Consider the following 17,082-nt stretch of genomic DNA (forward strand, 5'->3'; position numbering starts at 1 on the left):
ATGTACTTGAGTCTACTTCAAGCCTATCTTATTCTACTAGCCTGATTGTCTACCTATAAGCCAATACCACACAGTTTCAGTTACAGAAGCTTTAGAGTATGTTTCAATGCCCGACAGACCAGTTTTTTTGTTCTGTTTTGGGTTTTCTGGCGTCTTCCTACCCTTTCTTACATGTTTCTTTTCCATATGAACTTTAATATCAACCGAAAAAAAAATCTTTTAATGATTGCATTCAATTCATTCACATTTATTGTTATGACGGATACATATGGACTCAACTTGGTCACACGGTTGAATAGTTATCACGGGTGCTATATTTTCAATGCTTCTTTCTCTGAGCGATGTTTTGTTGGCTCACTCAGTTATTGATTGACTCACTGTATTCAGGAAGGCTTGTATTTTTGTTCTCTTACCTTTGTACTTATCCATTTTAATGCCTTTAGACTCCCATTTTCTTAGATAGCATTTTAGTATCTCGTTTGTCAATTTTTAATGGGGTCTTTTCATGTTCATCTATCACACACACAAATACAGTCCTGCATCGACAACTGAACACATCACATGCTCACTGTCGGTCCTTCGGCTCAGGCTCCCCAGCTCAGCTCTTGGTTGGATGAAGCTCACCCTCCGGTAGATTCCACAGGATAGGCTGGCAGGTACAGAATTCTCATATGTTCAAATGGTTCTTCCTGGCTTCACTACTTAAAAGACACATGTATCCTTCATTCACACTTTGAAAATGCCGCTCCATGACCGCCTTGCTTTATATATTGTTTTGGAGACATCTGATGCCAGTCTAATTCTTTTGCCTTGTAAGTTACTGGATTTTTTTGTTTGTTTTTTTGCTTGGAAGCTTTGAGGATTTTTTTCTCTATCTTTGAAGTCTGATAGCATTACTAGAATGTTTCTTAGACTTGATTGTTGCTGGTCAATTTCCCAAGTGTCCAGAGAGCCCTTTCAATGTGCACATTCAGCCCTTCTTTAAGTTAAAATTTTTCTAACAGTCTTCCATATTAAGACTATTTGTTCCATTCTTTCATTTCTCTTCTCCACAGACTAATTACATACATGTTGTTTCTTTGCCTCTGTCTGGCTTCAACCACTTTCCCTCTGACCCTTTCTTACTTCTTTGTCTTAGTTTCATTCTCTCGGTTTCCCCACCTTTCTTCAATGTTCTCTAGCAAATTTCATTTGAGTATCTTTGTCCTTGAATATCTTGAAATTTAGTCTTAATTTCTGAGACAGTTTTATCATCTTCCAAGTTTTCCAGAGTATAATAAATCCTTTTCATTCCTTCATAACCTTTTCATTTCACTTCTGTTCTTAATTTCTGAATTTCTGATTCAAGGACTTTCAAAAAAGTCTCCCCAAATGCTTGGGGAGTACCGTGTTAGACAGTTTTCTTCTGCTTTGTGGTGTTTGTTTCCTTGATGGGGGGCCTGGGGGCGTGTCTTCAGTTGAGGTGTTTGTTCATTGAACATTTTCTTACGAAAAATTTCAAATATCTAAATAGTCAGAAGAACTGTGGAGTGAACATCCATATTCCCACGAGCTAGGTTCTGGGATCGTTACCACTTTGTTCTGCCTGCTGTATCACACATCCATCTATCTCTCCACTTACCATCTTCTTTTGTTTTTTTTATTAAAAAACATTTTTTTTAACGTTTATTCACCTTTGAGACAGAGACAGAGCATGAATGGGGGAGGGTCAGAGAGAGAGGGAGACACAGAATCCGAGGCAGGCTCCAGGCTCCGAGCTGTCAGCACAGAGCCCGACGTGGGGCTTGAACTCACAGACCGTGAGATCGTGACCTGAGCCGAAGTTGGACGCTTAACTGACTGAGCCACCCAGGTGCCCCCCATCTTATTTTCTTGATGCATCTGAAAGTTGCAGTCGTTAGTAATCAACCCTAAACACTTAGGCAAGCATATCCTTAAGGAGAGTTTAATATTTATTTAAAAGAAATTTTTCTGAGGGGCACCCGGGTGGCTCGGTCAGTTAAGTGTCTGACTTTTGATTTTGGCTCAGGTCATGATCTCACGGTTTGTGGGTTCGAGCCCCTCACTGGGCTCTGTGCTGACAGCGCTGGGATTCTCGTTCTGCCCTTCCCCGGCTCATATTCTCTCTCTCAGAATAATAAACATTAAAAAAATAATGAAATCAAAATTCTGAGGCAAAATCTGCCTGTAATAAAATTGCATACACCTTTGTGGACCACTCTCTGTATTTTGAAAAGTGTGAATGGCCACCGTAAACCACATCTCTATCAGATTACAGAGCACCTGTGCCACCACAGAATGTTCCTTCATGCCCTTCCCAGTCAATGCCTGCCCCATCCCTCCCAGGGCAAATCCTATTCTGATTCTGTCCACCTTAGTCTTAGCCTGTTCTATAACTTCATATAATGCAACCATAAGAGAACCATATGTTCTCTTCCGTGCGAGGCCATCCACGATCTTCCTGGTTGTGAGCAGGTTCAGACACAAAGAGGGATTGCTTGGTAGCCACCCAGATTAAAAAGCCATCAAGATTTTGCCACACCTGCTTTATCTATCCCTCCTCTTTCTCTGCTGCAGTATTTTAGAGCATACCTCGTATATCACGCCATGTCAGCTCTAAATACATCGGCATCCACCTTGGAAAACCACGCCTTTTGTTTCCGGACCACGAGCTCGGCATCATACCTAACAAAATTACCCCACATTCCTTGGTATCATTTGAAATTTAGACCATCTTCAGATCGTTGGGATTGCTTCAAAAACTGTTTTGCCGCTGGTCTGTTCGAATCGGGATCCAAACGGGGTCCACATTCTGCATTTTGCTCTAAAGACTTTAACCACTCCATCCTCCCTGTTGGTCCCCGTCACTGACTTTGTTGAAGAAACACAACTCACTGCCCTGTAGAATGTCCTGCACGCCTTTGCCTTGTGCTTTTTGCCTTTTTATTTTTTTTAAACCTCAAAGTTTTCTATCGCTGATAGACTTCCATTCATGTCACTGCCATTGCAACAAATATTTTTGGAACCACCTTTCTGAGATTTAGTTTGAGATACTGTTTTTGAATATGCTTAATAACTGAATGTACTTCAAGTAGTGGCTCTCAAACATTTTGGTCTCAGGACTTCTCTCTACACTCTTGAAAATTATTTGCGGACGCCATGGAACTTCTGTTTCTGTGAGCTACAGTTACCAATATTTACCATATTAAAAATAAAACAAATGATTAAAGACTACCAGAGCTGGGACACGCGGGTGGCTCAGCCAAGTTAAACCGACAAGTCTGACTCCTGATTTCGGCTCGGGTCACGAACTCACGGTTTGTGAGCTCGAGCCCCACATCGGGCTCCACGCGGACAGCGTGGAGCCTGCTTGGGATTCTCTGTCTCCCCTTCTCTCTGCCCCCCCCCCCCCCGCTCACTCTCTATCTCTTGCTCCCTCTCAAAATAAATAAATAAATAAATAAATAAATAAACAAACAAACATTAAAAAATTATATCCATAAAAAATACAGACTATTGGAGCCAATCAATTGGGTGTCAGCATGACGACATCATCTTACGTTGTAGAGGTTCTGGAAAACTCCACCGGGAATGTGTGAATAAACAAGTAAAACAGGTGAGCAATGTCTCAGTATTGCCATAAAAACAGTTTGGGCGTTGCAGACCTCCTGAAAGGGTCTCTAGGACCCTTGTGGCTAAACCATAATTTGAGACCAGCTGCCACAAAAGAATGGATCTGATTTTTGGAGACAAACATCTTTTGGAACCAGGTTTGGTAAAGCAATTTTGATGTCTCCAAAATGAAGAACTATAAAAACAGATTTTTCTTGTAAGTCTTATAAAATGGCATTTAAAAAAAACCACAAGCATTTAACAAAGAATTCCAGTAATATTCTATGCTGTGACAAAAATGTGAAAACACGGGCAGAGTTCCCTAAACCGACCGTTGTCGCATCACAGACTTTAGCTCCAGATGGTCTTCAGACATCTCCAAGGTCAACCAAGGTCATGATCTAAGTCTTCGCACGTCTGGAAAAAATCTGTGTTGCTCCTTTGGAATTCCTGGAGGGGTGTCAATCAGCACAGCCATTCAGGAAAACGCTTTGGCGCTTCCATGGGCAGTCACACGTCCGCACGCCCTACACCGGGCTTTCTCGGCTTTGACACTTTTCATTTGGGGCTGGACGGCCCCCCTTTGAGGTGGGGGGCTGTCCTGTTCGCTGGAAGACGTCTAGCATCAGGTCAGGGCTCTACCCACAGGATGCCAGTCACACCCATCCCCTGAACTTGTGACCGTTAAAAATGTTTCTAGACTTTTCCAAATGTCCCTTGGGAGGCAAAAGTCACTCTGAGAACCACTGCCCTAAACCGAGCATTCAGCTCCTAGGAGTAGCTCCGGGAAAAGCTTGGGCCCGTGGGTCCCAAGGAACATGAACAAGAATTGCAGAACAGAGACTGTTCAGGGTACAAACACAAAAACCAGAAGCGCATCAGTGACCACTGATCGAAAAATGGTTAACTAAATTAGTATACTTTCATATAATGGAATATTTCATATTAGCAAAATGAATAAGCTATAGCTAAACCAACAATTTGAATCAAATTAAGTAAAAAAAAAAAATTAAGTCCCTGCAGACAACATATGATATCTTTTAAAAATAATTAAGTACAACAGGCCACATTAAAGAGTACACTAAGAATACACAGTACATGTTAAAGCTTCCCTCATAGAAGGCCAGGGAAGAGAATAATAAACAGGGGAGAGACAAGAGTTCCTTACAGGGCAGGGGACGGGAGGAGATACTCACAGGGTGTAGAGATTGCAGATAAATTCTAGCTCTGGGGCTGGGTGGTGGGTTCACACATTAAAGAGATACGAAGGGGCCACGCCTGGATCAACAATGACAGTGTGGCATGAATCAAGGATTGTGATCAATTCAGTTTTGGACACCTAACGTTAAAGTAAAACTTAAAAGATCCCAGTCCCCCGCACAGTCTGTGAGTCTGGTCTACCGCTCCTGTGGTCTCACCTCCTCTGCGGGCGCCCAGCCCTCCGGGCATCCCAGCCTCCGTGGTTTTATCTGAACACACCCACTGTCATCCAGCTAGGGTCTTTGGTACCTGTGCCGCCTCTCCCGGACCCGGCTCAGCACGTCACCCCACTTCCTGCAGGTGTCTACTCACAGAGGCTTCCTGACCCCCAGCCCCACTCCTATGGCACCTCTGTTTCTCTCCAGCCCTGTTCCGCTTCTTTCCCCCTCAGCCCGATCGCCATCTGCCATCAGATTACACAACAACTGGCTGGTGTCCCATCCATTTTCCGTTCTCAACACAGGCTCCGTGAGTGCGGGGACTTGGGTCGGTGCCGAACAGCACCCCCAACCATGTCTTTCTCTCCTGGTGCTCTGAGTATTTACTGAATAAGTGAATGGATGCTTTAGCAACCTAGCTCATAAAACAGTGTGATGCCAAAGCTGGGACTTACCGAACAGCCCGCCTTCACTGGAACTCCAAGGGCTCCACGGGTTGAATAGTTTCTCAAAACAGTGCTGCACAGATTACCTGAGGCTTGGGTGGGGCACCTGTGAAATGAGGTTCTTGGGCTCTATCCCGGAGCTGCAGAATCAGAATTTCTGTGCTGCCAGGGATGTGCACTTCTCCCAAAGTATACTGGTGATTCCTGGGCTGACAAAAGTCTGAGGACTACTGAACCCAGTGGAGACGACAAAGCCCAGGGGACGTAAGCAGTTTAGCTGTTCAACAGTCTTTCCTACCGCAAGAGCTTCTGCTAGAGCAAAATGATATAATCTGCCTGAATGGTTTAAAAAAGATGTGTTGTTCAGGGGCACCTGGGTGGCTCAGTCGGTTAAACGTCTAACTCGGCTCGGGTCATGATCTCACAGTCCATGAGTTCGAGCCCTGCCTTGGGCTCTGTGCTGACAGCTCGGAGCCTGGAGCCTGCTTTGGATTCTGTGTCTCCCTCTCTCTCTGCTCCTCCCCCACTCATGCTCTGTCTCTCTCTCTCTCAAAAATAAATAAACATTTAAAAAAAATTTTTTTAATAAAAAAGTAAATAAATAAAAAGATGTGTCGTTCAAATGCAAGGCACGAATATGTTAAAAAATTAAAGGTTAGTTAACATGTGTATTTAGAAAGATTGATAAATGAGTCTCATCTCTTGTAAATCGTACACTGTAAATAGTTACTTACAAAATAATCAAGGTATATTTCAAATATCATGGTTGAGGTTTCATCTTTTTCTTCTTTTCTACGTTTGTATACCTAGCGGATCAGTCAAAAATTGTAGATTAATATTTTAAATGCCAAAAGAAGCCAGCTGCTTGTTCTAGTCTCTGACTCAGTTAAGCTCTTACAATATTTTGACTGTTTGAAGAAAATTAATAATGGGATGTTAGGTGGTAGATTAACTGAAACTAAATATCAACACAGCTAGATTTATTTTTGGATGGCTGAGCTCATCCCTTCAAAGAACGGAAACAGGATTTATTATATCATGAGTTATGAACTTACACAACACCAAAACGGCCCCCTCCACCCCCCAACAGAGCAGAGAGCCAGCCACAGCATATTTAAAGATTATGTAAGAGGCTGAGAGTTTATGTTTCCCATCAGCTAGGACTTGGCATTTACAGGATACAGTCAATTACCTAAGGCTCACGAAGACGCCAGAAGTTAAGACAATAATTGGAGTCAAACTAGTACCAATGCTCACTGCTTCTCCCTTGAGTAGAAGGTCCCCCCCTGCAGCCAATGCAAGCAAACGGATACATACAGAAAAGAAAGATGCTTTTATTGGTCACTCACGCATCTATTCAGCAAACACTCCCCGAGCACCTCACCTGTCCTGCCTTCCCTCCTCCAGCCCCACCTGATATGCACGCACTACCTGGGGGTCCACACGTGTGACTGGGTATGTCGAACACAGTGCCCAGGCGGAAGGCGATCGCTCCTGACGTTTCTGATGGGCTCTAGAGCCCCGATGCTTCCAGCCAACACAAAAAGGCTGGTTTCACTTCTGATGTGCCAAATTGACCCCAATCACCTGAAAAAGTACCAATCCTATACTCTCCGGTTTCTCTTTTCCCCTTCTAGACTGTGAAGAAAACTTGATGATAGACCGTGGCTCCCCATTACAGATCTCTGTACATCTCAGGCACTTGGCTGCCTTTTAGCAGTGAATGCTTGGTGAAGGGGAAAACCCAAACGGGATCACCACACCTGCCTTTTGTTCACAGAATCCCCTGGAGTTCAATGACTTTATGCCGTTTTCCTGTGCGTGTGCACAAAAATATCGCCACCGCGCCCTGCCCCTCCCTCCCCCCCCCCACCCCATACTCACACACCCAAACCGGAAGAGATCTGTAACAACAAGATTGGCACAACAGGAAATCATGGAAGAGAGGCCATTTAACTGGAGCTGTTCCTGGACCCCACCTTGTACGCCAGTGTGGGCACCGTGCCGCTGCGCTTACGACTCAAGTGGCCCTGAGGACAGAGCTGTCTGCTCTACTGCTCTCAGTGCTCCCCTTCCTCCTCCAGACAGTGGCCAGCACTGGCTCCAGAGCTTGGGTTCAACATCCACATTTATAATGCTCAGGCGACTATTGTTTAGAAAGCACCACTGGAAACAACCCAAACACACACAGAGAGAAAGAATACAGCATACATAGTCACAGAAGGGACTGCTACCTAGCAATGAAGATGGTCAAACTACCAGATCCGACCACCAACATGGATACGTCTCAGAAACCACACACACACACACACACACACACACAGGAAAGGAATACACAGTATGACGCTATTTTTATAAAGTTCAGAATGCTTTAACCAAACTAATTTGTACATTAGCTAGGAATGCATGCCCACATGGTAAACTGCATTTAAAAAGGAAGAGAAGAGGAGGATTACCAGGACAGTGGTGACTCTGGATGGAGAGGCAGGGACTGGGGAGGGGCACACACTGGTGAGGCTGTGCTTCTTAAACCGACTGGGGAGCGCTTGGGCTTATCCCTACGCTTTAGAACTGGCATACACGTTACACACATTCGTTTGTATCTATCAAATTACAGCATAAAAAACCTTTCAGAAGAAATGATCAGCTCAACGCCTGGCGACCCAAACCTTTCCTGCCACCATCAGGAGCTATAAGCGACGGGAGGAGAAAGGCACCCGGAGACTTGGGAGTGGCGTCCTGGCTGTGGGGTCCAGGAGAACCTCCTGTCCCCGGCTTTCTCACTTGTGACAAGAAAACCAAGTGGACACTGACCTTCCCGGCCCTGCCTCTCTCTCCCTGGGGAATCATCGCCTCCGGCCCGCGCAGTTCCCTGGGGTCATCACGGGAGGGGGAGCGACCGCAGGGAAGCCTGGCCGGAGTGCTCGCCCAGGGTGCAGGAGCACAGGCATGGGATGGAAGGCTGGGGACACTGAAGCATCTGGGCCAGAGGGTCCTCAGAGGACCATCATCCTGCTCTGGACACCCCCGGGACGCCCTGGTGTCTGTCCCTCCTGGCAGAGCAGCTCTACCTTCGCGTGTGGGAGCATCCGGCATCATTAGAAAGCAAACAAAACCAAAAACGAACCCTTTTCTTGCTTGAGGGAATCAGAGCGGGTTTCTGTCGACTGCACTCAAGGAAGTCTGGCCGACTCAGGAGGACATGTCATTTTATTCAAAGGCACCAGGGCATTTTGGGCCTTGGCCGAGGTAGGGAAGAGGAGAGGTCAGCAGAGACAGCTCGCGTGCGTCCTGTTCACCGGCCGAGAGCATCTTGCCCTGTCAGCCTCGCTCACCTCCCAAAGCTTTCCAGCACAAGCTGTACATCAGATGCATACACCCCATTCCAGACGAATCTCCAGGAAAACCACACTTTCAACTCTCGCCTGGCCCTCCTGCCCACGGTGCAGGTCCCACGCGTTCTCTGCAGAAGACACAGGAGCGGCTGAACGGCAAGGGCACTGGAGGAGCCGCCGGTCTCGCTCCTGTGCCAGGTGAGAACCCCCTTCGTCTCAGAGGGGGCGTCTGTGCAGCAGCAGCAAATGGCCTGGAGGCCTGCAATCTAATAAAACGCCATCGTGTAAAAGTAAAAACCAAATGAGACAATTAGGTTAAAAGTGTGACTTGCCACCCAGCAATGGGATTCCGAATCACATCTCTCACTGCCCTTCCTATCAAGACGCACCGCCTTCTGTGAATTCCTGCGTCACCTCGGGAAGGTAACAGCTAGCTGGCTGGATGCGTGTCGTACTCCGAATGAGCCACGCCTGGGGATAAAAATGTGCACATAAAACAGGGTGTAAAACGGGGTTCTTCCCCTGAACCGAGCCCCTAACTCTCTCATCGGCCTGTTAAAACAGCAGCCCCATGGGAAAGGAGATGGGGCTGACGGGTCATTGGAAATAAAAGCCGCTTTCTCGGGTGGAAGTAACTCTAATATCCTAGGCTTGTTTACCTGTGATCCTGTTCTCTCTGTCCATCCCCCTCGATGCCAAATCCCTGCCTCCATCATGAAATGAAAGCTCAATGGCCCAGAGATAATTTGAACAAACCTATTTCACTGGGGACATTCTCATTTTTATCTTCATTAACTCCGTGGTCCCTGTCAAGTATGCTGAAAGCAGGATTTATGCTTTCGCTGCTGGGTGGAGAGGATCCTAAAATTTAGACAATTTGTACATTTAACTGAGGCAGAAGATATTACAGGTTTTGTAGACAGATACAAACTGTTTTCTTTTTCTAGTAAAAGAAAACCGTTATCACCTCAATCACTGTATTTTTTAACTGAAAGAATTTTATAGTACGATACCCTGGTGAAGTTCACTAATTTTTTCTCACAAACGAAACAACATACATTTATTTCATAAGCCCACATCTCTTAAGAGAAAAAAACACGCGCGCGCACATACACACACACGCACACGCGCACACACAGTAAGCCTATTCTCAGGTGAATGGCTAGAGTGAACAGTGGCTCATCCTGGGTGACTGGCTCTTTATAAAAATCTGCAAAAGTCAGAAATGCTAACGTATGGGGAGTTCACACGAGGCCCCAGAGCAGCAGCAACTGACAAGACACGAAAAACACTCTATCCTGAATCCCATCTCCCTGATGCCCACAGAACACCATCACTCTGATTCAATTAATTCTACTTTTTTTTTTAAATGTTGATTTATTTACTTTAGAGAAACAGAGAGAGGGAGAGAGAATGAGCAGGGGAGGGGCAGAGAGAGAGGATCCCGAGCAGACTCCTCGCTCAGCACAGAGCTGGACAGCGGGCTCGATCTCCTGACTGTGGGATCGTGACCTGAGCCGAAATCAAGAGTCGGACGCTCAGCCGACTGAGCCACCCAGGTGCCCCAATTCTGCTTTCTGTAAAATATGGTGGCTCCTCAAAACCTGTGTTCAGAGAAGTGTTCTTCAAGCACCCGTCATCACACAGACGATTAGGAGAGCTCCACATCACTGAGGTCTCTGTCTTTCTAATTAAATACAATTCAGCATTTGTGTTCTGTTCTATTTCCCGAGCACACGGGTCTTTGGTGAATTCAAGAGGAACAAACATCGGTGGTGCAGTTATGAGGCATACGTGCTCAGAGCAACTCGAAACCAGAAACGCCCAAATTAGAATCATCAGCGGTAAGGTCTCAGAACACATCTTTCAAATACATAATGGATTTTATAGGTGATTTTTCCACAGAACCTGGTTCTGTTTTAAGGTGGTGTTTTCCTGAGCAGGCTCCAATAGCTGGGCATATCTCTGGTCTTTGGACAACGTGAAACAGATTCACCAAAACATCATGGACTGACTCACAGGTGACATGGTCCTTCAGGATATTTCCTCTCTGGTGAATACTTAGATGGGCTCTGCAATTTCATTCAAAAGCAAAGTTTCAATGTGCAAAATTTCTAAACTGCAGAATGCCAGTGAACGGAGATACGCCATTCACCGTCAAACTGGGATTTAACCTCCATTTTCTAGATCCTACGACACAGAACCAAAGACCTAACCTTGAGGCCAGTCTTCTTCTACGTGGCCCTACGGATAGGTCCGATAGAACTTACCAGAAGCATTGCTGATGTTCCATTGGGCCTGGATAAGTGGATGGACATTTCAGGAAACATCCTGTCGATGCGGCTGATCACATCATCAACGTACCTACGTGGGAAAAAGAAGTGCACACGTATGAACCGGAAACTCAGTCAAAGAAACGCACGTCTACGAGGTACTAGAGACTTCTCGCTTCCATTTGCTAATCAGTGCAATAGAGTCAAGGAGGCAAATGGCATTTACAAGTTCTTTTTACAAAAAGTACTGCTCCCTTGTTCCTCCTCGTGCCTTTCAGGGCCAACCAGTTCTCAGTGAATTCTTCTGGCATTTACCTCTGTATTTCCACAGGACACGTTTTTAATGCCAGTTCTGGCTTTTTCATTTCATTTTTTTTTTAAGTTTTTTTAAAATTCTAGTTAGTTAACGTACGGTATAATGTTCGTTTCGGGTGTACAATATAGCGATTCGACACGTCCATGCATCACCCAGTGCTCATCACGACAAGTGCGCTCCCTAATCCCCGCCACCTGTTTAACCCATCCCCCCACCCAGCCTCCCCACTGGTCACTATCCGTTTGTTCGCTACAGAGTTAAGGGTCTGTTTCTTGGTTTGCCTCTCACTCTTTTCTTCTTTTTGAACCCCCTTTGCTCATTTGTTTTGTTTCTTAAATTCCACATGAGTGAAATCATATAATATTTGTCTTTCTCTGACTGATTTATTTCACTCAGCAGAATACTCTCCAGCTCCATCCATGTCATTGCAAATGGCAAGATTTCATTCTTTTTATGGCTGGGTAATATTCCACTGTGTATGTATATACACCACTTATATAACTTATTCTTAATCCACTCATCAACTGAGAGACACTCAGGCTGTTTCCATCATTGGGCTACTGTAAATACTGCTGCTATAAACATTGGGAGGCATGTATCCCTTTGAATTAGCACTACTGTATTTTTTTTTTAATTTTTTTTTTCAATGTTTATTTATTTTTGGGACAGAGAGAGACAGAGCATGAACGGGGGAGGGGCAGAGAGAGAGAGAGACACAGAATCGGAAACAGGCTCCAGGCTCTGAGCCATCAGCCCAGAGCCTGACGCGGGGCTCGAACTCACGGACCGCGAGATCGTGACCTGGCTGAAGTCGGACGCTTAACCGACTGCACCACCCAGGCGCCCCGCACTACTGTATTCTTTAGGTAAATACCCAGTAGTGCGATTGCTGGATCATCGGGTAGTTCTGTATTTAATTTTTTGAGCTGCCTCCATACCGTTTTCCACAGTGTCTCCACCAGTTTGCATTTCCATTAACAGTGCAAGACGGTTCCCCTTTCTCCACATCCTCGCCAAACTTGTTGTTTCTTGTCTTGTTGATTTTAACCATTCTGACAGGTGCGAGGGGGATACCGCACTGATTTGCATTTCTCTGATGATAAGTCATGTTGAGCATGTTTTCGTGTGTCTGTTGGCCACCTGTAAGTCTTCTTTGGAAAAATGTCTATTTATGCCTTCTGCCCATTTTTAAATTGGATTATTCCTTTTTGAAGTGTTGAGTTTTGTAAGTTCTTTGTAGATTTTGGATACTAACCCTTTATCAGATATGTCATTTGCAAATATCTTCTCCCATTCTGCCTTTCGGTTTTGTTGATTTTTTTTTTTTTCACTGTGCAGAAGCTCGCTATTTTGATGTAGTCCCAATAGTTTATTCTTGCTTTCCTTTGCTTCAGGAGGCCTATCTAGAAAAAAGTTGTTATGGCCAATGTCAGAGAAGTTACTGACTGCTTTCTTCAAGGACGTTTATGGTTTCAGGTCTCACATTTAGGTCTTTAATCCATTTTGAATTTATTTTTGTGTACGGTGAAAGAGAACGGTCCAGTTTCATTCTTTTGAATGTGGCTGTCCAGTTTTCCCAACACCATTTGTGGAAGAGACTCTTTCCTACTGGGTATTTTTTCCTGCTCTGTCGAAGACTGATTATATAGTTACAGGTTCATTTCTGGATTCCTACGCTGTCCCACTGGTCTGCATGCCTAGTTTTGTACCAGCACCATACTGTTCTGATGACTAATGCTCCGTAATATGACTTGAAGTCTGCAATTGTGATGTTTCCAGCTTTGCTTTTCTTTTTCAAGATTGCTTTGGCTCTTTGGGGTCTTTTGTGTTTCCAGACAAAGTTTAGGATTGTTGGTTCTACTTCTGTGAGAAACGCTGCCGGTATTTTGATAGGGGATTGATTAAATGTGGACCGTTTGGGGTAGTACGGACATTCTTTTTTTTTTTTTTTTTTTTAATTTTTTTTTTCAACGTTTTTTTTTTAATTTATTTCTGGGACAGAGAGAGACAGAGCATGAACGGGGGAGGGGCAGAGAGAGAGGGAGACACAGAATCGGAAACAGGCTCCAGGCTCCGAGCCATCAGCCCAGAGCCTGACGCGGGGCTCGAACTCACGGACCGCGAGATCGTGACCTGGCTGAAGTTGGACGCTTAACCGACTGCGCCACCCAGGCGCCCCTAGTACGGACATTCTAACAATATCTGTCCTTCCAGTCCATGAGCATGGAATGTCTTTCCATTTCTTTGTGTCCTCCTCAATTTCTTTCATCATTGGCTTGTAGTTTTCAGAGTCTAAGCTTTCACCTCTTTGGTCATCTTCACTCCCAGGTATCTTACTCTCTCTGGTGCAATTGTGAATGGGACTGAATCCTTAATTTCTCTTTCTGCTGCTCTGTTATTGGTGTACTGAAGTTCAACAGATTTCTGTACGCTGACTTTGTATCTTGAGACTTTACTAATTTATCAGTTCTAGCAGTTTTTTTGGTGGTCTTTTGGGATTTCTATATACAGTATCATGTCATCTGCAAATAGTGAAAGTTTTTTCTTCCTTGCCAACCTGGATGCCTTTTATTTATGTTGCCTGATTGCTGTGGCTAGGATGCGTTTTCATTTTAACGTGTGACCTTGTGACTTTCTTCCCTAGGAGATCAGAATTTAGCTCTGTCACCACGCTGGCCGCTGGGCTCTAACACGGAAGCCCTTCCTTCTGCCTTCTAGTCCAGAAATGGCAGCAGTCTCCTGTCACTGTTCGTCTCTAGCAGCTCGCCGTCCCGTTTGGCTTCTCACTTCAGTCACCTGAATAACTAATTCCCTGTATCAAATTCCCTCTGTTTTAAATACCTGAGTTCCTGTTTTCCTGGTTGGTTCTAATTAATTCAAGTTCACATCGTAATTTTTGCTTAAATCGGTATTTTGCATGTACATTCTAAAATCTCTTTATATATCTTAAGTAGCTGAGCCACACATGACTCGTGAGTACATTTATTTACTTGTACGACTTTCTGTTTTGCTTTAATTTTCACTTGGTTAGTTTTCTATGTCTACTACAATTTTATCCCGGAACTCTCTGACTCTAAAACTTCTCTCACTACAGTCAGACATACCAGGCACTCTGTCAGTTCCATTTTTCCTGGAGACATTGCTCTGCAAGAGTCTTCTCCTCTCCTAGCCCAAATGGAACTTAACCCTCTTACGGTTTAATAATCGTTGAGTTTCGTAATCACTGATATTAAGTACTTAGCATGGTGCCTGGCACATATTAAGGACTCGAAAATGACAAATACTCTTATTGGTACCTCACGGGCCTGCTCTGCAAAATGCTTCTCTTAGCAGGATGAACTCTCCCCTCCGGTGTAACTCTCCCCTCCGTGCCAACCCACAGTATCAACAGAGCTGGGTCTGGCTTACATCCTTTGAGGATAAAATCATACCAATGTTTGTGCTCACCGCCAATCACACTGGATACAAAGGGGATGTATAATACAATAGCTGAGATGCAAAACTATCTATTAAGGATTCTGCATTGGATTTCATATCCATTGGATATGACAAATTAAATTACATGTCCATTAGATCAGGGACATATAAAAGCTACATTCTCTTGGGGGAAGAGGGAGATTAACTCTCCACTCACAATGTGGAAAGATTTTAGTTCAAAACCGGGGGCTCACGAAAGATAGACGACATTAAGCCATTTGTTAAAAAGGGAACACCAATGGGGGCGCCTGGGTGGCTCAGTCGGTTAAGCGTCCGACTTCGGCTCAGATGGAGATCTCATGGGTTGTGGGTTCAGGTCCCGCATGAGGCTCTGTGCTGACGGTGCAGAGCCTGCTTAGGATTCTCTCTCTCTCTCTGCCCCTCCCCAACGTGCGCTGCTCTCGCTCTCAAAACAAATAAATAAACTTAAAAAAAAAAAAGTGAACACCAATGTATCAGTTATGAAAGTTGGAGAGTAACAATACTGATGAACCTATCAGGTTTCCTTAGAGAATGCCCTGCACAGTTTCAGACTTGGAGCTGAAGAAGGGAGAAAAAACCAAGGGGGCCCAGTGGTAAACCACAAGGATAGTAAGCAGACTGGACCAGAGAAGTGCGAGAAGAGAGGGTGCAGACGTCTAGGAACTCAGTACCCAACAGCCCTCTCCCACCTCTGGAAAGGACCAGAAGATGAGGGCAAGGCCTTAAAAAGTGAACTGGCTCAGAGACAACAAGAGGTATTTCTTAAAAGCGAGGCCCCATTCGGTTCCTTTTTTTTTTTTTTAAGATTTTATTTTTTTAAAGTAATCTCTACACCCAATGTGGGGCTCGAACTCACGACCCCAAAGGACCAAGAGCTGCATGTTCTACCGACTCCGCTAGCCATGGGCCTTCCCCCCATATTCCGTTGATTTAAAATGGGCGAGGAAACAACCTTTCCTGGATGGTAAGGAACAGACCAAGACACCGCACATCATCTCCCACAGCCCCCCTCGAGATTAACAGCTTCGTGATACAACCTTGACTCTGAGCCACAAATAGGTAAAAAGAGGAAGAAAGGAGGAAGCTAACTCATGTTTCATCACTGCCTGATGCCTGATGTTGAAACGGCAGAAGACACCTGGCAAACTTCATGTCAAAAGTCTACACCAAGACGCTGGAAACATTTCTGCATTTACATACTTCTCAAAATCTGTGTGCGTAGTCTAAACCCAATTATTTCAGACTCAGCAGGAAGCAAAAATCCACTGTCCTGTGTGATTGGAGGTCATTGCTAAGTATATGCTAATGGAGAGGGGGGTGGGCAGTGTCTTTGGAACCAATCCTCAATCAATAACCATCATAGCTCTGGACAGAAGAATGCAAATGAGTATATGGGACATCAGTACAAAGGTAACATCATAATTTGCTCTCCCTTGTACCTTTCACCTTGAAGGTTTCAAGACGCTTTCTGGAAGACTTGTCTCTTTAGGTTAGAGAAATAGGGGACGAGTAGGTCACGTGATGATGCCAGAAACCAAGTTCAGCGTGTGGATTTCCAGGATCCCACGCCAACTACCTGGCTGTGCTTGCTTTTAGTGAGGGCCAGAGTTCTACACAGGCAGACGACAAATGTCCCCTGCCATTTCTGGATTCCCTTATGCGGGAGACCTGTCAACTCAGGAAGGTAGTGAGGTGTGGGGCAGCATTTTTGGTGTCCTCCCCAAGCAGTGGTCTCAGATAAAGCTCAGCAAACTCAATCCAAAGATTTTAGTAGGAGTCAAAAATGAACCTCAAGGAGACTGTTTTTCACTCACACGCCTAACATAAAGGAGATGCAAATTTTCTTTTCACAGGTGACATTATGTGTTTGCCAAAAAGAGAAAGAGAGAAAGTCAGCTGCGTTTTTAACTGAGGAAAACAATGTCTAAATCCTAGAAGCAAAAAATCAAAACATTTCACTTTCAGATACACCCAACCTTTAAGACGCAAATCCACCGCTAGTAACTTGACAGAAATCAGGAAAGCTAGGAACGTCAAATTAAAAAGCTAGAGACAAAATGTCGCTTTCCTCCCGCCGTGGGTGGGGGTCGGCATGGGGGGTGGGCGGTCCTCGTCGCGCTGCCGTGAGCCCATCAGCGTCTGCGCAGAGCTCGGCGACACGTCGTGCCCCCCTTTGAGTGCAGGGCTGAGGACAGGTAGGAACAGCGAGCTCTCCTCCTACAC

At 45.0% G+C, this 17,082-nt stretch overlaps 1 protein-coding gene across 5 annotated transcripts in view; it reads right to left on the minus strand.

Annotated features, from left to right (window-relative positions):
• MED27 (mediator complex subunit 27) overlaps positions 1-17,082 on the minus strand; it is a 234,075-nt gene that overhangs the window by 90,713 nt on the left and 126,280 nt on the right. For all 5 annotated transcript variants that reach the window (XM_043565694.1, XM_043565696.1, XM_043565693.1 and 2 more), the window contains exon 4: positions 11,082-11,175. In XM_043565694.1, coding sequence (XP_043421629.1) covers positions 11,082-11,175 — 94 coding nt within the window. The remainder of the gene's footprint in view (positions 1-11,081; positions 11,176-17,082) is intronic.

The sequence above is a fragment of the Prionailurus bengalensis genome, chromosome D4 (genome assembly GCF_016509475.1).
Source record: "Prionailurus bengalensis isolate Pbe53 chromosome D4, Fcat_Pben_1.1_paternal_pri, whole genome shotgun sequence".
Classification (NCBI taxonomy): domain Eukaryota; kingdom Metazoa; phylum Chordata; class Mammalia; order Carnivora; family Felidae; genus Prionailurus; species Prionailurus bengalensis.